At 57.0% G+C, this 21,250-nt stretch overlaps 3 protein-coding genes and 1 non-coding gene across 6 annotated transcripts in view; 2 read left to right on the top strand and 2 right to left on the bottom strand.

The window, feature by feature from the left end:
- Positions 1-5,929: 5,929 nt before the first annotated feature.
- On the top strand, positions 5,930-7,915 carry LOC148042867 (interferon lambda-3-like). The gene is made up of 4 exons (XM_087727933.1): positions 5,930-6,013; positions 6,659-6,802; positions 6,905-6,994; positions 7,781-7,915. The coding sequence occupies exons 1-4, from the start codon at positions 5,930-5,932 to the stop codon at positions 7,913-7,915; spliced, it is 453 nt and encodes a 150-aa protein (XP_087584059.1).
- A 4,241-nt stretch (positions 7,916-12,156) lies between these two features.
- LOC148042866 (U4 spliceosomal RNA) lies at positions 12,157-12,297 on the bottom strand. Its single transcript, XR_015698412.1, has one exon. It is a non-coding gene; the product is annotated as a U4 spliceosomal RNA (small nuclear RNA).
- Positions 12,298-13,747: 1,450 nt separating this feature from the next.
- SYCN (syncollin) lies at positions 13,748-14,247 on the top strand. The gene has a single exon (XM_014071721.2). The coding sequence runs from the start codon at positions 13,776-13,778 to the stop codon at positions 14,181-14,183; it is 408 nt and encodes a 135-aa protein (XP_013927196.2). The 5' UTR covers positions 13,748-13,775; the 3' UTR covers positions 14,184-14,247.
- A 5,014-nt stretch (positions 14,248-19,261) lies between these two features.
- The window catches only part of PAK4 (p21 (RAC1) activated kinase 4), a 36,150-nt gene continuing 34,161 nt past the window's right edge, over positions 19,262-21,250 (bottom strand). For all 3 annotated transcript variants that reach the window (XM_087727148.1, XM_087727150.1, XM_087727149.1), the window contains 2 exons: positions 20,864-20,998; positions 19,262-20,409 (listed from right to left, as the gene is read on the bottom strand). In XM_087727148.1, the coding sequence (XP_087583274.1) occupies positions 20,254-20,409; positions 20,864-20,998 (291 nt within the window). In that variant the 3' untranslated portion in view covers positions 19,262-20,253. The remainder of the gene's footprint in view (positions 20,410-20,863; positions 20,999-21,250) is intronic.

The raw sequence follows: 21,250 nt of genomic DNA, 5'->3' as shown, positions 1-21,250 counted from the left end.
GAGAATTCTGGGAGTTGAAGTCCACAAGTCTTAAAAGTTGCCAACTTTGGGAACCACTGATCTATGCCACCAGGTCACCGATGTCCCATTAGTCACCCATTAGTGGCCCGTGGCTGCCACGCAGAGGCTGGGGAGGCTGATTAAGTGGCTGCTGGCACTGGAGGGCAGCCCTCAGCCATACCTTGAGGGGGGCTGGAATGGGGAGGGAGAGAAGCAGAGGGCAGGAAGGCTGAAGGACCCCCAGGACATCCCAACCCCTTGCCTTTCCAGCTGAGCTCGGCTTCTTCGCAACCAAGATGGGGGCTGGGTATCACCACCCTCCTTGCCAGCCTTCTCCGGGGTCTCGCCTCTCCTTGGGAAATGCCATTTGGGGTTCCCTTTCTCTGGGGCCCCCGAAAGGCCGTCTTTTCCAGCTGCCTGGGAACGCCAGAACATCGGCCAAGGCCAAAGGGGCCCATCTCCGCCTTCTTCTCCCACCCCCCGCCGTCCCCTTCCCTCGCTGGCTCTGTTTGCCACATCCTCCCGTTGCGGCGGGCATAAATCAGAGACCTTGAAGGGGAAAAGCGTTCAACTCCCATTTGACTCATCAGGGAATTCGAAGAGCGTTAAAAGCTTTGCACTTCGCAGAGGCCGGTGGGGGAGGCTGGGAGAGCTCGGGGGGGGGGGGGGTCTCGCCACAGAGGAGGTGTCAGCAGCAATTGCCACCCTGGAGAGGCTCAAACCTTGGTGACATGGCAGGACGTGGGCCCTGCAGCCGCCCCCCCTTTTTTTTTGCCACCTGCCGGATGCCAAACAGAGGCCAGTGATTTTCAGCAGCGGCCGAAGGCTTCGTGCTCCAGTGCAGTGTTTCTCAACCTTGGCCACTTGAAGATGTCCGGACTTCAACTCCCAGAATTCCCCAGCCAGCATTCGCTGGCTGGGGAATTCTGGGAGTTGAAGTCCGGACATCTTCAAGTGGCCAAGGTTGAGAAACACTGTCCTAACCACTGCTGGGGAATTCTGGGAGTTGAAGTCCGGACATCTTCAAGTTGCCAAGGTTGAGAAACACTGCTGTAGAGCATCTGCAGGAACCCTGGAGCAAGGCCTGGGTGGACTTCAACTCCCAGAATGTGCTATGCTGGCCGGGGAATTCTGGGAGTTAAAGTCCGGACATCTTCAAGTTGCCAAGGTTGAGAACACTGCTCCAGTGGACCATCTAATAAAGGGGAATATTTGCAGTTCAGGTCCTGGGTGCCCTCTGAGCTTGTTATTATTTCCCAGACGTCTCATTACCAAACTAGGTAACACCATCAGAGCACTCAGAATGTTCCCTGCTTTGGGCAACGATCTAGAATTCCCCAGCACAGCCGGCTGGGGAATTCTGGGAGTTGAAGTCCACAAGTCTTAAAAGTTGCCGAGGCTGGAATTTCCTGCGTTAATGTATATGAAACACTTTCAAAATAAATCCAAGGTTATTTTTCCCAGGCTCTGTTGCTTTTCACTTTCGGCATATTTGGGGCTGGAAAGCGGGTGGGGGGCAGGGACCATCCTCTCCCACTGACCGAAGGGAAGACCAGCAGCCACGGGGGGGGGGGGGGATGATGCAATCCAACGCTATCTTTACCCTTCTCTCTGGATTCTGCCAGTGGGTCGATTGAAGCCAAGCAGACCCCCCCCCTCCCACCTGGGCAACGGCTTCTTGTGACTGGCGAGAGGGAGAGAGGAGGCGGAAAGCCAGCTCCCTGGACCCAGGCGGAGATCCCCTTGTTTACATGACTGGTCAGACGCCGAGTGAGTCACCATGCCACCATCAACTGGGGACCAATGACCAAAGTGCCCGCAGGATTCTGGACCCTCTCCAGACCAAGGAGGTGGCACCAGAAGGAGGGAGGGAGGGAGGGGAAATGAGGGCAGGCAGACTGGAAGCCTGGAAGAGAATATTATAGAAACCAGGAAATAAAAATAGTCCATTGGGTGGAAAAATAGCAATAGCAATAGCAGTAGACTTATATACCGCTTCATAGGCCTTTCAGGCCTCTCTAAGCGGTTTACAGAGTCAGCATATTGCCCCCAACAACAATCCGGGTCCTCATTTCACCCACCTCGGAAGGATGGAAGGCTGAGTCAACCCTGAGCCGGTGAGATTTGAACCGCTGACTTGCTGATCTAGCAGTAGCCTGCAGTGCTGCATTTAACCACTGCGCCACCTTGGTGGCTGGTACTGGTAATCCTCAATTAACAACAGTTCATTTAACAACGATTTGAAATTACAACAGCATTGAAACAAGTTACTTATGACCGTTTTTCACACTTATGACCGTTGTGGCATGTCATGGACCAACATTGGCAATGGACACTTATTTATGACGGTTGCAGTGTCCCGGGGTGACGTGATCCCCTTTTGCGACCTGCTGATAAGCAAAGCCCGGACTGGACGGGAGAGACTGGACGGCCATCGGTCAGAAAGGGCCTAGGGTCTCCTGCTTGGGCAGGGGGTTGGACTAGATGACCTACAGGGTCCCTCCCAACTCTGCTAATCTGTTAAAAGTCACCGGGGAAGCCGGATTCATTTAAGAACTTTGTGCCTAACAACGTCAGGGATTCAGTTCACAGCTGTGGCAAGCAAGGTCGTAAAATGCGGCAAAACTCAACAACTACCTCGCTTAGCAACAGAAATGTTGGACTCAAGTGTGGTCGTAAGTCGAGGACTACCTCTATGTCCCAACCGCTCTTTTCCCAACGGGGCTCAAATGTCCAGCAATGTCCAGATTTGAGGTGACCGAAAGCTGCTGGCCGGAGGCTGAGGGAGGCTCCTCTGGCCAGTGGAAATGAAGCCGGGCATTTTCTCTTTCTCCTTCCGCCCACTTCCCATGCAAACGGCGTCCGGATCAATACTGTTTAGGGGGGGACCCCACGGGCAGGTCAACCGCTCTGCTTTACCTTGGGGAGGGGCTGAGTTAGTCCGTGGTGGGCATCTCTAAGAGGTTTGCCCTGGGATTAAGAGGGAGAAGCAACTGAAGTGGGAACACCCATCGGTAAACTTGCAAAATGGTGGTTGAAAGGCACCTGGAGTGTGTGTGTGTGTGTGTGTGTGTGTGTGTAAATTGGCCTGGGGGGGGGGCTGATCCAGCAACTGGCCCCCTGCCCACAGCTGCACAGGTCCGGCCACAAATTGCTTCTCCCGAAGAGGCACAAAACCCGCTTTTGGGGCCAACCACGATTCCGCCTCGGACTCTTCGCTTCACCCTTCCTGGTCCAGGTGGAGAAAGCGGAAAGGAGCCAGCCAGCCAGCCAGGTCCAAGGCAGAGGAAGTGGGCAGGGGGCTGGGTTTGCCCCCCCCCCTGGGCAGGAAGCCCTTTGGAGCTCTTCTTCCGGGACCCGAGGGAGGAAACCGCAACAGGAAGTGAAATCTGTGGAGACGAGCAGCCTTTTTTGCAAAGCTGGCTGGGGAATTCTGAGTTGAAGCCCTCAAGGCTGGACACCTGTTGCATGACGTCATTTTGGCCCCGCCCTCAAGCACTTGGCTCTCAGCCCACCTCCCCAAATTGCAGGGGAGGGGGGGTGGGTGGCACTCTGGAAGCTGGAATCTCCCCAGCAGAGGATGGGCACGGTCCCATCCAGAGACCAGCCACGCCGGTGGTCCTTCCAGCCCTCGGGGGGTGAACTGCTACAGCAAATACTCCCCCTCCCCATTATAGCCATCCCATTTTTTTTTCCTGAAAACTATCACTGAAGAAGAGCAATGGGGTCAGGGTGAAGAAGGGGTGCACCAACCAGCACTTGCGGGGAACCCGAGGGACATCTAGTCTAACCCCCAAGTGGGAAGCTCAGGAGCAGCTGGGCTGCTTCTTCCTAAGTTCCCTGAAGGCCCCCAAGGCCCACCCTGTTCTCCTGAGGAGGCTGGCTCTTTAAACTGTCCCCCCCCAAACCCAAGCAATAGAAGGAGACTAGAAGACCACCAAGGTCCCTTCCAACTCTCTTATTCTCTTCTGTTCTACTGCTTGCGTTTTTGGGGAGGGGGCAGTTTAAAGACTCAGCCTCCTCAGGAGAAGGCAGGGGGCCTTGGGGGCCTGCATGGAGCTTCTCCCACCAGAAGCGAAGACCAGAAACAATGGATGGAAACTAATCAAGGAGAGAAGCCATCTAGAATCCAGGAGAAATTTCCTAAGTGCCAGAACAATTAAACAGTGGAACCACTTGCCACCAGAAGTTGTGGGTGCTTCAACATTGGAGGTTTTTAAGAAGAGATCTGGCAGTCTGAAACGGTGGAGGGTCTCTTGCTTGAGCAGTTGGACTAGATGACCTTGAAGGTCCCTTCCAGCTATCTATTCTGATTTATTCTTGCTTCTCTCTCCACCAGGGCTGGAAGCTGGACCCGAAGCCTGACCCGGAGGGTGGGCAGGTAAGGAGTCTCTGTGCTGGGTGTCCTCCTCCACCGCTGACCAAGGCCCACTTCTCCCCCTCCTCGGCTTGCCTGGGGTTTCATCATCCTCGCTCCAACCGGCCTTGGGAGTTTCAAATTCTTGCCGAGAGGCTCAGCTGGAGCGGCAGCGGCTCGGCCGGCCATGCATACCTGGCACACCTCCCGTGGCTCCTCCCTGAAAGGGATTCCTCCAGCAGTGACTTCACCTGGGGATCCCGCTCTGCATGGCTCACTTTCATTTTCTCTTGCTTGCTTTCCAAACGTCACCTGCCTGTTTTCAGGTTCAAACCAAAAACTGAGAAGCCACGGACGATATAAAAAGAGGAAGGATGGAAGGCCCAGGACACTGTCAGGTTCTCTTGACTGGGATTTCAGCCAGCAGGTACACCGGGCGAGAGAAGCATGGTATCCAGAACGAAAACCGTCTCCCTTGGCCTCTGGGGCTGCAGCCCATCCACAGCGGCAGGTGAGTCCGTTTCCTTGGCAGCCAGAGGGCGGTGGGGTCCGAACTCTTGGAGGTCTGAGAAAGGTTGAGGTGGGCCCAAGGAAGACGTCAGATCTCTGGGTTGTGCAGGGGACCAAGGAGGTCATCTGCAAGGTCCCTTCCTTGGCTTGGACATCCATGCTTGGAGCACGCCCAGCAAGGCAGGGCCTCATCGGACGTAGCCCTCCAATGGCCAGACCAGGCCAGTCTTGTCTTGGTAGTGCTTTGATCAAGGAATTGTTTTCCGCTAGATGGGTTTGTCTGGGGTTAATTTCTGCTTATCTGGGTTGGTTTCCACTTGATAGTTTCTCTGGTATTAATCCCTGCTTATCTAGGTCTCAATTGCTAGGGAGGACAATGCACCCCTCCCACACCCTTCCAGCCCCTCCCCCCCCCCATAGCAGCCACTTACCAGCCCGGCCTCCGGTGAAGTCATCGGAAATGATAGTCACGGCTGACCACTAGGGTGCATTGCCACCGAATCAGCCACAATTTTGCCAAATTTCAATACTGCTGGAGTCGTGGATCCCAGAGTTTGGATGCCTTCGGTGAGTTAGCCCTTTGGGGTGATCCTGGCTCAAAAATTGATGCACTGCAATGTTCCGTTTTGCCCAGTTGAAGGTGACAGACAGACAGACAGACGGGTCTTTAGGAGGCCAGCGATGCCTTGCAAGGGAGATGTGAGCTCCCCGTCCTCTAACCGCCTCCTTTGCTTCAGGTCCCAGGAATTGGCTGCTGGGTCCTCTTGCCCTTCTGATCCTCCTCGAAGCCACCCGGGTGCAGAGCCTGCACCCTCCCATCCTGCCGTTTCCCCCAAATACCTGAGCATTTGAACTCCTTCAGGGAACTCAGGAACCAATACGTAAGTCCTTGCCTGACGGCAGCTGCAGTCCAGGGCCATCTCTTTGCCTGGGGAGGATGGGGCTTCCCTCAAGGGGGAGAGGTCGGGATTGAGGACAGTCCTGTGGGTGGGGGGGGGCTTTTCTCTCTTCCTGGTCCTTCAATGCTGCCTCCCTCTTCCTTCCCAACTCCAGGAGGACGAGATGTTCAAAGGAGGAGACCCCTGGAAAAACTGCACCAGCCCCCACCTCCGCTTCCCCCAAGTGAAGATGGACCGCCTGAGAAACGTAAGTGGCTCCTGCCAGCCCAGACTCCAGCCAAGGGGCAGGAGATAGGAGGGCACCCGGGCACAGGGGCCAAGAAAGGATGGCATCAGTGCCAGCCCAGGATTTGGGGAGGGGAGGAGGAGGGGGAGATTCCCTGTGGATCTCTTCCGTCCACGTCCCAAATGAAAATCAAGACTTTTTGTCTCCCAGTTAACTTTGAATTAGATTAGATTAGAAGGTTTATTTGTATGCCGCCCTTTTCCTGGGGGGACTCAGGGCGGCTCACAATCCAAAAGGAAAGGGGGAAAACAGACTTTTTACATATAAGACAATACATGATTAAAACACAACATTCATACCATTCGGGCGGGTTACAATCTTTAGCCCCAGGCCTGACGGGATAGCCAGATTCTGAGGCAGTTTGGGCATGTTGGAGCCCACTGACCCCTCGGGGGGGCTCATCTGAAAGGGGCAGCATTAGCCGGAATGTCCACTTGGGGGCTCTGGACCTGCTCTGGCCATGAGACGGTGTCCAGCCACTCCTCCCTGGCCTCAGCCCTTGGTGGGTGTTAGAAATCTGCAGAAAGAAGAGATCCTGCCTTTTCCTGGGCCCCAAAATTCCTTTTGGAATATTCCAAAATAACGAAGTCTTGTCTTTTTTGGTAGAAATGGGAGACGATGGAGGCCGTGGAGGCAGAGCTGGCCCTGGTGGTGCCTGTTCTGCAGAACGTGAGTGAGGCTGCCTTCTCCAAACACGCCTCCAAGGTTTTGGAGTTCCTGCATCCACTCCAGGAGGCCCTGGCCACCTGCGTAAGTCCTGCCCCACAGAGAGGGGCCCTTCCCTTCTCCCCCCCACCTCTAGGGCCCAGGGGGAGAGGCAACCCTGGCTCACCCCTTCCCCTCTTTTTTCAGATCAGGGACAAAGCCCCCCACGGGCAGAAGTCCAGCCCCCTCCAGCACTTCCAGGAGGAGATCCAGAAATTCAACGCCAGCAGCACCCAGGTGAGCCATGGGATGAATAGTGTACTTCTATGCTTTACTGTCCCTCCAGGCTGCCTGCCTCCTGGGTGGCTTTAATTGCTTTCATTTTGGGGGGGGGATTGTGGAAGCCTCCTAGAGCCTAATCCAATGTTTTCCAAACTTGGTAACTTTTAAGACTTGTGGACTTCAACACCCAGAATCCCCAGCCAGGGTGGATGTACTTCAAGTTTGAATTCCACACATCTTAAAAGTGGCCAAGTTTGAAACTGGTGGTCTCACGTGGTGGGCGGGGGGGGCAGCTTTAAGACTGGTGGACTTCGACTGCCAGAATTCCCCCAGCCAGCTTGAATGGTGGGAATTGAAGTCCAGACATCCTGGTTGGGGAATTCTGGGTGTTGAAGTCCAAAGGTTTTAAAAGTTACCAGGTTTGGTCTCACGGAATGGGTCCCTCTAGCAAAGGGGTTCAATCGCCTTCCATTCTGAGGTGGGGAGGGCCCCGGGGGGGGGGGGTCCCTCTGGCAGTCACGACGGCCGGTTCATTTGTAGCCGCGCCGCACACGCTTTGCGCCCTTGATGCGTGTGCACAGAAGCAAAAAACGAGATGGAGGCGCCAATGGCCCCACCTGGAGGACCGGTTCGGGGTATGTGGCAGGACTCAGTTGCTGCCGGTTCCAGCGACCCAGGCTGCCAAACCAGTACCAGTTCAGCCGAACCAGTAGGAACCAACCTCTGTGCTAAGATCCATATGTGACGCCCGAGTCAGTCCCTGGGCTGAAATGGCTTCATTGCTCGTTTCCTTCCTTCCAGCAATCACCCAAGTGCCTGGAAGCAGCAGTCGGCCTCCACATCGTGCGCCTCCTGGAAAAGGACATCCACCAACTCCGGCACCACTTCCACCACCGCCACCGCCACCACCTCCGTGCCACCACCCGCCTAGGCTGAATGCCGCAGAGGCCGTTGAGCCCGGGCAAGGCTGCCCAGATGAGAAACGCAGCCGGAAAGCCCCACGACCCCTCCGTAAATGACATTTCTCTACTCCCAAATGGACTTCAATCAGGATCAGCAGCTGCAAAGTTCCCCACGCTTCCCTCCACAGGGTGCCCTGCAGATGCCCCGGGGATGATGGGCTCTGTCGTCCCACGCGCCTGAAGGGCACCAGGGTGGAGGAAGCCTTCACCCCAGCATGATCTGGAGCAGAGCTCTGGATTCCCACGCAGGATTTTCACGGGCCACTTCTCTTACTTATGTGCTTCTCCTTGCCCCAAAGAGCCCCCTTGGCTGACGGATGCCTTTTCCCAAGCATGCCAGGCTCACCGGCTCCTGGCGACCCTTTTCTGCATCCTGGGGCGTCGTGTTGGCTCTTCTTCCCTGGCAGGAGAGTCTGTCGCACAAGAACCTGGGGGGAAAACGGCACCTTTGCTGAACTGTGATCAGCCAGTGTTGTAAAAGAGATGCTATATTTATTTTTATTTATTTTAATCTTCCTGGATCTGAAATGAACGCATTTGGGGGGGGGGGGGGAGACCCATTATTTAAAGTGAGTCGTATTCACAAAATAAGAATGTTATTTATTCATGCCTGCCCTTCTGCCCAGAAAGGTTAGAATTTCAAAGTAATTTCAAAAGGGAGCTCGCCTCCCAAGCAAGGCTGACCTCTGTTGGAGGCGCCAGCTGTGCGGAGGGAATCATTCTGGAGAAATCAGCAGCTGGGCTGCATCCAGACTCCACACCCAGGGAATCCGGAGGGGCTGCTCTGAGGATCAGGCCAAGGGGCAGCTGAGACGCCCACTTAAAAGGGAAGAGCACCAGCAGCCTTGAAAGGGAGACGGCCTTCCACTCCGGCACCAAAAGGGTTGAAAATGTTGTTACTGCTGTCCTTGTAATTTGAGAAGCCATCATTGTCTATGAAGTGACAAGAATTTGGCTGCTAGACCAAAGAATATGACTGTGTTTTGCCATTGAAATGATAATTTATCTTATTTTCTATTTTTATATACAATCCAATCCTATTTATTAAATTTTATACCATGCCAACAGAATTAGCACCTCATTTTTTACGGTGTACGGGGAGGGGGGGAGGAAGGAAAATAGGGGGAGGGAGGGAGGGAGGGAGGGAAGGACCCTCAGCTCCTCCTTGGGGAGATGATTGGGAGCCAGGAGATGTTTCAGAAGCCCACCAAAGTAGCAACTCCAACTAGATCTCTTGGCCCCTCCAGACAGGAGAACAAAATCTGGTTTCCTAAACAGGCCTCCAACAGCTGGATTTGCAAACTATACCAAAGCACAAAACTGCTAAGCCCAAGCCAAACCCTCTCTGGGTCCACCAGATGTGGAGCTTATAAGGTCAGGCTGGCCCCTGCAAGCCCCCTCCCCAGTCTTAACTCTGGCCAGCAAGGGCAGGCCCAGCCCAGGACCCCCTCCAAGATCCGAGAGCCCCTTCCTCTCTGCTACGACAATCCGGCTTCCAAACAGCCTCCCTCATTCTCCTCCTTGACTGGCTTAGCACTACAGCTCCCATCAGCCCCACTAAGCAGTGGGAGGACACTGGCTGGGGAATTCTGGGAGTTGAAGTCCTCAGGTTTTGAACTGGTTGGAAGGCCCTGCTCCAGATGGCTTGGCTGGCAGGCAGGGTCATGCCAGCTGAAACCCACCACGGCATCTTACCTACCAGGCCTGGAGCAGCTGCCCACCACTGGCAAAGGAGCTCTTTGGGAGTGTTTTAGGTTCAACTGGCAAAGCTGCCATCTTGACTTTTTTGACTGCCCTCTAGAGCCCTCTCCTTCCTTCCTTCCTTCCTTCCTTCCTTCCTTCCTTCCTTCCTTCCTTCCTTCCTTCCTTCCTTCCTTCCCTTTCTCTTCCTTCTGCTGCACTGCAACTGCTCGCTTTCAATCCACGTGTGGCATCCATCGGTGGCCCTCCGCTCTCTGCTCTCCATCCTTCTAGGGCAGTGTTTCTCAACCTTGGCCACTTGAAGATGTCCGGACTTCAACTCCCAGAATTCCCCAGCCAGCGAATGCTGGCTGGGGAATTCTGGGAGTTGAAGTCCGGACATCTTCAAGTGGCCAAGGTTGAGAAACACTGCTCTAGGGATCTCTTGGCAAAGGGCCACCTTTCCGCCAACAAGCCACAAGATTCCGCATCTGGCATCATCTGGCATCATCTCTGATTTCATTCCTGCCCAACCGCTGCAAATTCTACCCTCAAGGAAAGGCTGTCGAGAATTATTTTCACTTAATGCCAGCATTAATCACCTAGGAGCTAATGATGCATTGATGGGATTAGTAATTTCTCTCTCCCCCCCCACATATGTAATTCAATTAAACACCTTCACTTTTTTTCTGTTTAAATAAATTAAGTCTTCCGCATCTGCTGTCAAAATACTCAGGGTTAGGGGAATGGGGGGGGAAGTGGAAGGTGTGGGGGGGGATTCTGAGCCCCACTTGGGAGCTGGGGAGACCCCTCCTCCTCCTCTGAGGGGAAGCAACAAAGGAAACGGCTGCAGATCCAGCCAAAGAGAAATGCGAAATGCAGGCAGCTCTCGACTTAGGACCCCAATTGAGCCCCAAAATCTATGCTGCCAAGCGAGGAATTTGTTAAGTGCCTCCCTTACTTGTCCTGTTTTACGACTTTCCTAGCCACAGTTAAGTGAATCTCTGCAGTTGTTAAGTAACACCGTCGTTAAGTGAATTGGCTTCCCCGTTGAGTCTGTCAGAAAGTAGCAGCAGATCACGTGAGCCTGGGACGCTGCGACCGTCATAACTATGAATCAGTGGTCAGTATATAGTTCCTTGTGTAGGTGTGTGTCCCCCATGGCCCAGTTCATACCAGGGCATGCAGAGCCACGCTGAACCACACAGGAGAAAACAAACTCCTAGAACGCCATAACATCCTGATAGTGAATAACATAACATCCTGAGATGTGCCCTACCATTGACGCCCAGGATTTGACCATATATAGACTGAGCAGTAGATTAGAAATTGTACTTTTACAGGCTGTTTTTCCCCACATACTATTGCTCCTCCTGCCTTTGTCCTATCTCAATAAAAGGGGCTCTCAGACCCCCAATCTGGGTCGCTCCATCCCGAGAAAGTTAGTGTCCTGTCTTTTCTCAACATTGGCCTCATGGGCAAACCATGGGAACGTTACACCATAGGACTTACTCCTGAGAAAGGGAGCGGGTGGTTTTTCCCCTGCCGTCCTGTGATCTGTTTTAGCTCATACTTTAAAAAAACCTGGCTTCCCATGTGGTAGACGGTCTTTTAAAAATAGCCCCTTTTCCACCTCAGACAAAAATCCGCTTTGGGATTGGCACCGAGGGTTATTTTTGGCTGGGGACAGCGGGAAAGAAACAGCCCCGTATTCCTGGGCCCACCTGCCCTTTGGAGGCTTACTTGGTGGGAGAGCCGGGCAACATGGGCCCAAGAGTCCTGCTGCAGGAACTTTTGGTTCAAAGGCTTCCCTTCCTTCTCCTTCTCAGTCTCACCGCCAGCTGAGCACCAAAGAGACTTCTTGGATGAAAGGAAAGGTAGAAAAACCGACTCTCCCAACGTTTTCTCAGCCATAGGAGCAGAAAGATGGGTGGACTCCAGCTGCCAGATTTCCCCAGCCAGCAGGCTAATGAACTTGGAGGTGGGCTAGGGAACCCTGGGGGCTGAATAATAGCAGTTAGACTTATATACTGCTTCATAGGGCATTCAGCCCTCTCTAAGCGGTTTACAGAGTCGGCATATCGCCCCCAACAATCCGGGTCCTCATTTCACCCACCTCGGAAGGATGGAAGGTTGAGTCAACCCTGAGCCGGTGGGATTTGAACCGCTGAACTGCAGATAACAGTCAGCTGAAGTGGCTTGCAGTATTGCACCCTAACCACTGCGTCACCTCGGCACCATCTAACTGATGGTGTTACCTAGTTGGATAATGAAACGTCTGCAAGGGAAAAACGAACTCCAGAGAGGGCAGCTGGGTGGCTAAAAGGAGCAGAGGAATCCCGGGAGCCGAAACGCGCACAAGGCCGCTTCCTACGTTCGAGGCTGAAGACGGAAGAGCAGGGATTCCAGGGCAGCGTGCACGCCTCTGCTCGATGCTCCTTGCCCGGGTTCCAAAGGCAGGCCTGCCACCCTCTGCGGAAGCAGGTAGGCCTCAAGCGCCGATCTTTCCTATTTTTTGCCACCAGGAATGTTCAGTCTCCGTAGAGACCGTCAAAAATTGCCATTGCCGACTATATTTCAAGTCGTCATGGCGGGGTATTGGGAAAAGTTTTCAATTAGCAATAATCGCGCCTCGGATAAACCTCATTGGCTACGATACTGCCACTGCGCAAAGCTAGAGAACCCTCTCTCCGGCACCGGGGCCCTCCTGCTGGACGCTATTTCACGTGAGAGTGAGCCTGCCCAGACAACGGATTTAGGAAGCAAGAGAAGCCTCTCGACGACGTTTGAGATGCGCGTCACCTCTCGGGACGATTTGGGGGGAAATTACCCGCTTCTCTCCTGGTATTTTACCGAATCGGTGGCCGCGAAGGATTCTGGGGCCCGCATGCATATTAGGAAAGGCGCGGGAGGCAAAAAAAAAGAAGGCGGAGCAAGCGCCGTTGAAAGTTCGGCCAGTGAAGGGCCGTAAGCCTATCCCGATGAAGAGAGGCGGGGCGAAGCGGGAGGCCGGCCACGCCTCCCTGTCACTCACCGTTCCGAATATTTGGCTCGTTAGCTTTTTTGGGGCGGGGGGCTTCGGCTTTTCCCGTGGCGAAGAAGCGCCGCTTTTCTCCCCCAGCCTCGCGGGGCTTCCTACCTTCCGGACTTTGCTCCAAGAAGGTGGCTCCCGTCTAGGGGTGGGGGGGGGGGCTTCCCTTCTGGACTACACCGTCCATCCTCCCTGGCCACAGCCCCCGAGCGCACCCGGCTCCCTTCCCCGCTGCCCACTCGTGGAAATCCAGCCCGGCCTCTCGCGGGATGTACCCCAAGTCAGATGGCGAGTCAAACCCCTCGCGAGAAAGCCCCCCCTCCCCGAGACGCGTGGGGAGGGGGCTGGGGGGGCAACGCGAGCAAAGCGCGGCTTCTCCGCTGGCGCTGCTTTCTCCAAGCGACCCTCTGCTCGGGTGCCTGCGGGGGGAAGCGGAGCAAAGGGACCGGCCACTGGGCCTGCTGAGCCTGCAGACTTAGCCACGCAAGCCCACCCACCCTCTTCTCTGCAACCCACAACACGCGGAGGGGAGCTTGGCTAAATTGCAGGAGGAGCCCAGAGAATCTGGGTTGCAAATGACAGCCCCCCCCCCATGAGTCCCAAGATGGGATGTGGGGGGATGCTGAGGGTGGTGGGACCCTCCGCCTGCCAGGGAAAAGCCGCAGCTGGGCCCTGGGAGAGTCAGCAGCTGAGAGAAGGGGAGGGAAATTCCCAGCTGGGGAGATAAGGTTGGGCACTGGAAGAGAACCAGGTGCTTCCTTCGTGCCAGCTTGGCAGGGAGAGGGCAGCCAATGGCCATTCATGCAATCCAGATCACCGAAGGAGAAAGGGCGCAGCTGCACGGGGACGCTCGGACCCACCACCCCCACCAGGGAAGTCAGCGTCGCTAGATCTGTTGGGCCTCTCCACTGCAAAGCATGCCAAGTTGGCACGAGGTATGCCTTGGCACCTGGCTTATCTCCCTGAGCCTCCGCGGCTGCTTTTGAAGCTGGGCACCCAGCTGGCCTCTTCCCGGAGCTGGCCCCACCCGTTCCCTGGGCTGACCTTGTGCGGGCAAAATGCCCAGAGGGGTCCAGCTCTATAAAGCCGCCCTCCGGCCCAAGGACTGGACACTTCGGCCAAGATGCAGGCTTTGCTCGGCACACTCCTCCTCCTCCCGCTGCTCTTCGCCACCGGCCAGGCCCAGTGCCCGGCCCCCAACGAGCTCAGGAACCCGAACCCCAACGGCACCAAGGTCTGCGCCCAGATGTACACCGACGACAGCCCCTACTACGACCTCTGCTGCGGAGGGAGCCTCCTGATGGCCGTGGCGGGCGAAGACCAGCCGTACATGCCCGCGGCTTTCAACAACAAGGTCTCCTCGCTGGTGGTGGGCCAACGCTGCGAGCTGACCGTCTGGTACAGGAAGGGCAAGGGGGGCAACATGCGGAAGTTCAAGGCCGGCGCCTACCCGCGCCTGCAGGAGATCAAGAGAGGCGTCTTCGGCGACTGGGACAACTCAATCTCCGCTTACTACTGCAAGTGCAACTGAGCCGGAGCCGCGGAGGGAGCCGCCGCCGCCGTCCTGCCCATCCTCGCTCAGGTCACCCCAGAGTCGTCCCCCCCCACCCCGCATCTCAAGGCCCCAGATCGTCTCTCCTGCTCGCCTCCCGTAGCAGCGGCAACACTCAACGTGGCAGCCCCCCTCCCCCAGAGGCAGAAGAACGCGCAGCCCGGGACCGGCCCGGCCCTCCCGCGAACGGAGCACCCAGATAAGGCAGAAGGCGAACTTGTCTCCCGCGGCCTCCGAAACAGCGCCGCCCAGAGCCTCTGATCGGCCAAGGAGCTTCTCCCTTTGAGCGCCGCAGGTTGCTCGCCTTGCGCGAAAGGTTCGTTTCCGTTCCAGCGGCCGCCCGAAGATCCTCCAGGCGGCCCTCCGTTCTCCTCCCTCCCGACTTCAAAGGCCGCGCTCTCCCCAAGACCCTCTCGGAGCCGGCGGCCCTCCCGTCCGGCTCGGCCTTTATGGTGGCGCCCCCGAAACCTCATTAAAAGCAAAGCAACGTGACCCTTCAAAACGCGTGGGGTATTTTTGCAATTCAAGGTCAGCAGATGTTGGGGGGGGCGTTCTGATTCTTTTGGGGGGGGGCATTTTTAGTAGAGACCGGAGGGTAGGTAGGATTCTCTTTGCTCTGCAGTCTCAGCCAGCTCAGCCAAAGTGGGGGGCCACCAAATGCATCCGTCGCCTTGGATGCAGCTGCCCCCTCGAGCACAGACCGGGTGTGAACACACAAACCTTGCACGGGAAAAGCCATGAATTTGGGGGGGGATTCCAGATGGAGATTCTCAACCCATTTACTAGAAACCGGGGGAATCGGACACACGGCAAGGCCACAAACCAGCTGCTGTTTCTTAACCACAGGCTGCACCAGCAGCCGAGTGAGGCTTAAGGGCTGAGCCCCCCAGCTCTGTCCAATCTCACCAAGCAGCTAACAGGGATGCGGGCAGCGCAGAGAGCTGTGCGTGGATGGAGAGGGAGGAGGAGGAGGGTCTCCCGGGGGTCTGGGCCAATGGAGCCCAGCCCTCTTTCTGCCTGGAGCTTCAAATGGGATCACAAGGCAGATCAAAGAATCCTTTGCAGCCTAAAGAAGATTCCTCCTTGGGAGGGGGGGGGTGTTCAGGTGATCCACCCCTTAGGCTCCCCTCCAGCCAAAGAGCCCCTCCCCCAGTCTTGCAACCACCCACCTGGAACCATGCTGTCAGCTTTGCCAGGTAGTCCAGACAAAAGCCCCCCCCCCCTTGAACCAACCCTGCTTAGGCCTTCTCCAAGTTCCCTTCTTTACTTGCAGACGTTTCATTACCCTACAAGGTAACGTTATCAAAAACATTGGTGACATTATATGCCCACAACTGAAGCTCCAGCAGCTTTCCAGGTGGAAATGCTGAGCCTTCACGCCTGGAGCAGAGAAGGAGGCAGACCCCGGAGTGTCAGAGGGTCTCCCCCCCCCCATTTGAGTGTGGGGAGAGCTCCCAACGACCCCCTGGCTAGACTGGCCGGCTGCACACAATCGGAGGAAGGGTGGGTTGGTGAGTGGAGGAAGCCCCTCGGCAGTCAACCGGCCTTCCTTCTGCGTAGAAAACCGCCAGGGGCTTCGCTCTCAAAGAAAAGGGGGATTAGCGCCAGTGCCGTTTTCCCCTCGTCCCGGAGGAAATCGACAAGAAAGCGCCAGGCTAATTAGCAGTGACAGGGGAGGCCTGAGAGACAAAGAACGCAAACACCTAAGGATTATGATTGCCAATTAATTAGGAAAATTACAGTCTTCCTCCTCCACCTCAGAGCCGGCAGGGCCAACAAGAGAGGCAAAGACGAAGGGCCTGGAGCGGCTCCCTTCCCCCGGGGGGGGGGGGGGGAATTCAGCCCTGGCAGGCCGAGATAACCTCCGTGGCCTGGAAGGTGCCTCTGTTCCTGGCTGGCCCAGAGATGCTTCACCAAAGGGGCTCCGTGCAGGAGCTCACGCGAGGGTTCCTTTAACCCACAGAGGGCAGAATGCAGATCGCTGAAGGCTCAGGGAAGGCAACGGCACCCAGGCAGGAAGAGGCTCCCCAAATCAATGCAGCTGATCACAATCGCACCTTGGCCCAAGAACCTGATCATCCGGGGAGGCCACACCCACCTAGTCACATGACCACCTACCCCACCCCCCCCAGGGACTGTGAATCCACCCGTTCCAAACGTTTGAGGGCCCCTCCTGTAAGAAGCCACTGGATTCTTTCCTCTAACTGAGCTATAGCAGTAGACTTAGACTTATATACCGCTTCATAGGCCTTTCAGGCCTCTCTAAGCGGTTTACAGAGAGTCAGCATATTGCCCCCAACAATCCGGGTCCTCATTTTACCCACCTCGGAAGGATGGAAGGCTGAGTCAACCCTGAGCCGGTGAGATTTGAACCGCTGAACTGCTGATCTAGCAGTAGCCTGCAGTGCTGCATTTAACCACTGCGCCACCTTGGCTCTTAAGCTGCATTTAGCTAGAAGCCCAGATGTTCCTTATTCAGGCTTTCTACCTTCCTGTCTGTTCAAGAGCTCACGGAGCAGCCCCTCCTCCCCGCTACAACAGCCCAGCCAGGTAGACTGGCAGCTGGGCACCAGGCAACCCCCGCAGCCCCCGCTTTGTCTGGTGGTGTGGAGGATGCTGCCCAGTCGGCTCCGGTGTTTCTTGCCCAGCCTCCCCCTCCCGGCCGGGGCTGGAGTGACGCCGTCAGCCACCTACCCGTTGCCAGGCTCCTTCCGGGGCTTCTGCTGGAGGAGGATTTCCAAGGGGTTAATCCCACGGTGGCTTACGGTTAACCTGGTTTTCTGGGGTGAGGGGGCAGATGATGGCACGGGGGCTCCCAGGCTGGCAGACCCTGGCAGGGCAGGGACAGAGGCTGCGACTGAAGCAGGGTTTACGCAGGCCACTCTTCCCGGCTGAGAAGGCCCAGCTGATGTAAACCGTGCCCGGGTCAGTAAGAGCAGCCGCTTCCCCCGCTTGATCGGGGCGGCCAGTTTGTGGCCGAGCCCACAGGTGGCCCTTCGGACGGGGGCCCGGGAGCCCCTCGGTTCTCTCTGGCAGCTTCAGATGGGAACGAGCAGAGAATTAGGGAGACAGGCTGCAAATACGGGAGCCTTCCGGGCTCCTCTGCGGCCCCCATGCGTAGCCAGGAGCCAGCCCGGGTCTTCTGGGCTTGTGGGGCTGGCTCAGGCTGGTCCAGAGGCCTCCACCCACCTCTTCTCCGCTTATGATGCTCCTTCCGCAGAGGCCGAAATTTAAAATCCCCCCAGGAAGAGAAAGGCTGGGATTCTGCTGCTTCTGTGGCTTTTTCTTCAATGGGCCAGCAAGACTTTTTTTTAAAATGAGGGCATGAAAGATGAAGCCACCTCCTCCTCCTCCTCTTCCTCTTCTTCTTCAACTGTTAAAGGTCCCTGCTGAGCATCTTGCTCAAACTTAGTGCTGCATTTTAGGGGGGGGGGGAGTCTGACAGCCACCACACTTTGACACAAAATCCAGACTTTTTATACAAGAACCATTCACGGCTAAACTTACTAGAATGGAAACACAGCAGGTTTTTCCCCCCCGAAGCAATTAAAAAAAAAAATCATTTCAACACAAATACCGTTGAGTTACCAAAGGAGGGAGAGAAAAAAGGAAATAAAACCAAATATAAATAATTTCTTTTTAAAAAAAGTAACAAAACCCCACAAAATGAATTCAGTAGTCATCCTTGTCGAGAGGGGGAAACATTTCTGCTCCAGGTCTCCAGTTATAAAATTCTTCAAGCAACCAGGAGGCGGGGAGGGTGGGGAGGGGGCCTTCGGAGCCCCCCCTCCCAGCCTCTGCTTTAAAATTCCAGTCCTTTATTTCAGAAAAGGAAGGGAAAACGTAGTGTTGTGGCAAGGAGGGGGATGGAAGCGGGGGGGGGGTCACCCCAGGAATCCCCCCTCCCTCCCTCCCTCCCTCGATTGGCCGCTTCAACTGGGATCTTCAGTCTTTCTCCCTGCAGGGAAACTGAGGCATCCTTGGGGGTCTTCAAAGGGAAAGTAGATTAAAAAAGGGTTCCTGAAGAAAAGGCAGCAACCGGACCTCCCAAGTGGAGGAAAGGGAGCTGTTGGCGTGAAAGGGGGCAGCTGAGCCCCCTGCAGACCCCCGGCAGGGCCAGAATACTGGGACAGGTGTGGGGAGGCTGGCTCAGGCTGACCCCCCCCTCTGGAGATGGAGGGGGAATTCCAGATAATGCAGCTGGATTGTCCTTAAGTCAGGAATGTTAGCACCAAAGACCCATTTAACTCCCTTCAACTCCCTGGGGGGCTGACTGGAGCCCCCCTGCCAGAAAAGCCAGATGGGGGCCAGAGAGGAAGCAGGTGAGGCAGGAGGCAGGCAGGGAGGGGCTGGCTGGGCCCAGAGGAGCCTTTTTAACCACGCCAGCCGGCTCCAGCGATGCCCTGGCTAGAGAAGTGGGGCACACACAGACACACACACACACACCAGACGCAACTGGCAATCTCTCGGGGGGGGGGGGATGCATGCAGTGAGCCGAACCCACTTTGTAAAAAGATGGGAAGAGGAGAGAGGGGGCTGGGGGGGGCAGTTTCTGAAGGGCAGCAGGGGAAAGGCTGGGCACCTGAGCGGAGGGAGGGACGGAGGACCTTTGGGGACACCCACCCCAAAGGGGGTGCAGGAGGGGCACCCAGGGGACTCTAGGTCCAGGCAGGCAGGAAACCCCCCAAGCAGCTACGGAGAAGGAGAAGCAAACCCCCTCCCCAGCATTGTCTGCATGCAGAGAAGCATGCAAGGAAGAGCGGTGGTGGGAGGGGCAACGGCACCCCTCCCCCCCTCGAAACAGGGCCAGGCAACACCCCCCCCCCCCGCCTTCCAGCAAGGAACACCTCAGACCCCTAAGAGCCCCCCTCCCACCTTCTGGGCCTTCCTCCCCTCAGCCAGGCCCAGAGCGGGCACTTTGGCCTTCCCTGCAGCCAGGCCTCCTTGCCAGGCTGCCAAGGGGCAAGGGCAGCTGCTTGGGGGTGGTGGTGGTTGCATTTTGCCACGGCCCTCCCCACCCGCTCAGCTCTGGGATGAAGGGATAGCCACCCCCACCCCCCTTTTCGGTCAGCAGGGCCTGTTTCCGCCCAGAGCCGCCTCCTCCTCCTCCTCTCCCAGTGGGCAAGGGAAGCCAAGCGTGCCAAGAGCCCCCCCCCCAGCCCCCCCTCTGCCCACAGGGCAGAACAGGTGGCAGGAAGCCCACGGCTCAGCCCTTCAGGTCCGGGTTGCAATGCCTCCCACCTGAGCCCGAGAGACGCCACCTTTGCAGTGCCAGGAGTGCTGCCACTTTCAGCTTCTCGGTGCCCATGGCGATCCTGGCTCTGAAGCACGGCCCCCTCTGGACCCCAGGCTGCCATGAGGAGCAGCCCCCAACCCTCAGGTCCTCTGGAGCCCCCTCTCCCTACCGGAGGTTTGGGACCCCCTAAAATACTGCATCGCCTTCCTTCACGGCGAGGAAGAGCATCCGGGCACAAGGGGGCTTCCTGCTCTGGTGACCCCACAGGGGCTGGCGGGTGGGTCTGCTCTCCCCCCTCTCTGAAGGAGGGGAGGGGGGCTTCTGCAGGGGGGGCAGCTTTCCTCTCCCCTCTCCCACCCCCGGGTGCCTTTGGCCAGGGCCCCCCTTTCTCTGGGCCTCCCCCTGAGAAGGAAGGGAACCTCCCTGCGCTGCCCAACAGCCGCTGCCTGCCCTCCCCCCGCCAGGATTTAGGAGACCGACAAGAGAAACGTTGCCGCCTTTCTTCACCCCCAGCCCACCCCCAAAGCCCCTCCTCAATTCAGTAGTAAATGTGGTGCTGCTGCAGAGCAGCCCTGCTAGAGGTGGGTCCAAGCGTCCGTTCTGGGGCCCAGAGGAGTCCTTGAGGAAGGGTCCCGACTGCTGGCTGAACGCCTCCTGCCCACGCCCACTGGGGGACTGCCCCCCAGGAGCAGGGCTTGGAGGGGGTCCCAAAGGCCCCTCCTCGCGCGCAGGTCCCCACTGCTTGGTGGGACTGGCTGGAGATGATGGGTCCTTCCCCACCGGGCTCTCTCTCCACGAAGGCTTCCGGCTGGTTCACCTCATCCGGTTCTGGCGCATGAGGGGCACGATGCAGGAGGGGGCGCCGGCCTTGCCCACGAAGGGGTGCTTCAGGAGCTCGTTGGCCGTGGCTCTTTGGGCCGGGTCTCTGACCAGCAAGCGGTCCAGGAAGCCCTTCAAGGAAGGCGAGACCTGCAGGGAGGAAGAGCAAGAAGGCCTGAGCCACGGCTGGAAGAGGGAAGCCGCTGGGGGGGGGCCCTTGGGGAGCCCCTTCCCCAACACCGGACTGGCCCACCTTCTCTGCCCACCCTGGGCCAAAGAAGCCACGGATTGGGCGGCCTCATGCCAGGTCCTGATGTAGAAACCGCCAGGCTGGTTCAGGAATTCTGGGAGTTAAATCCCCTCGGTCATAAAGTCCCCATAGCTGCCCCCCCCTGCCCCCGAACCGGAAGGTGGATCTGCCCTCGGTGAGCAGGAGGGCCACAGCCAAGAGGGGGAGAGTCATCAATGATGGAGGGCCACCACCGGCCCGAACAACAGCTGGCAGCAGAAGCCACCCTTGGATAATGCGTGATGCCACCAAGGGCAGGACGTGGCAATGGGGGGCGGGCAGGGAACCCTCCAGAAGCCGCCCTCTCACTCTCACCTTGTGCAGGTTCTTCAGCTTGGGGGGCAGGTTGTCTCGGATCATCTTCATGGCCTTCAGGGGGGGCTCATTGAAATAGGGAGGCTCCCCGTCCACCATCTCGATGACCATCACGCCCAGCGACCAGATGTCCACCTGCAACCACGGAAGGGCCGTTGGGAGGCAGGGCAGTAGCGGGGGGGAGGGGGGGTTGTTAAGGGAGGACCGGCAGCTGAAGCCCCCCAGCCTGCCTTAGGGACCGTCTTATCAACTTCATGGTCCAGGCATAGCGGAGGGAGGGAGGGAGGGAGGGAGGGAGGGAGGGGGCTCTGTTCTCCCCCAAGCAGCAGCAAGAATTCTCTTTTTCAGGTGGATTTTACAGCCTGCAGATTGGGCAACTGAGGCAGA

Source organism: Thamnophis sirtalis, unplaced genomic scaffold, assembly GCF_051295495.1.
Source record: "Thamnophis sirtalis isolate CommonGarterSnake01/CBP01778 unplaced genomic scaffold, rThaSir2_p1.2 scaffold_13, whole genome shotgun sequence".
Classification (NCBI taxonomy): Eukaryota; Metazoa; Chordata; class Lepidosauria; order Squamata; family Natricidae; genus Thamnophis; species Thamnophis sirtalis.
This window is presented reverse-complemented; position numbering and strand designations above follow the sequence as displayed.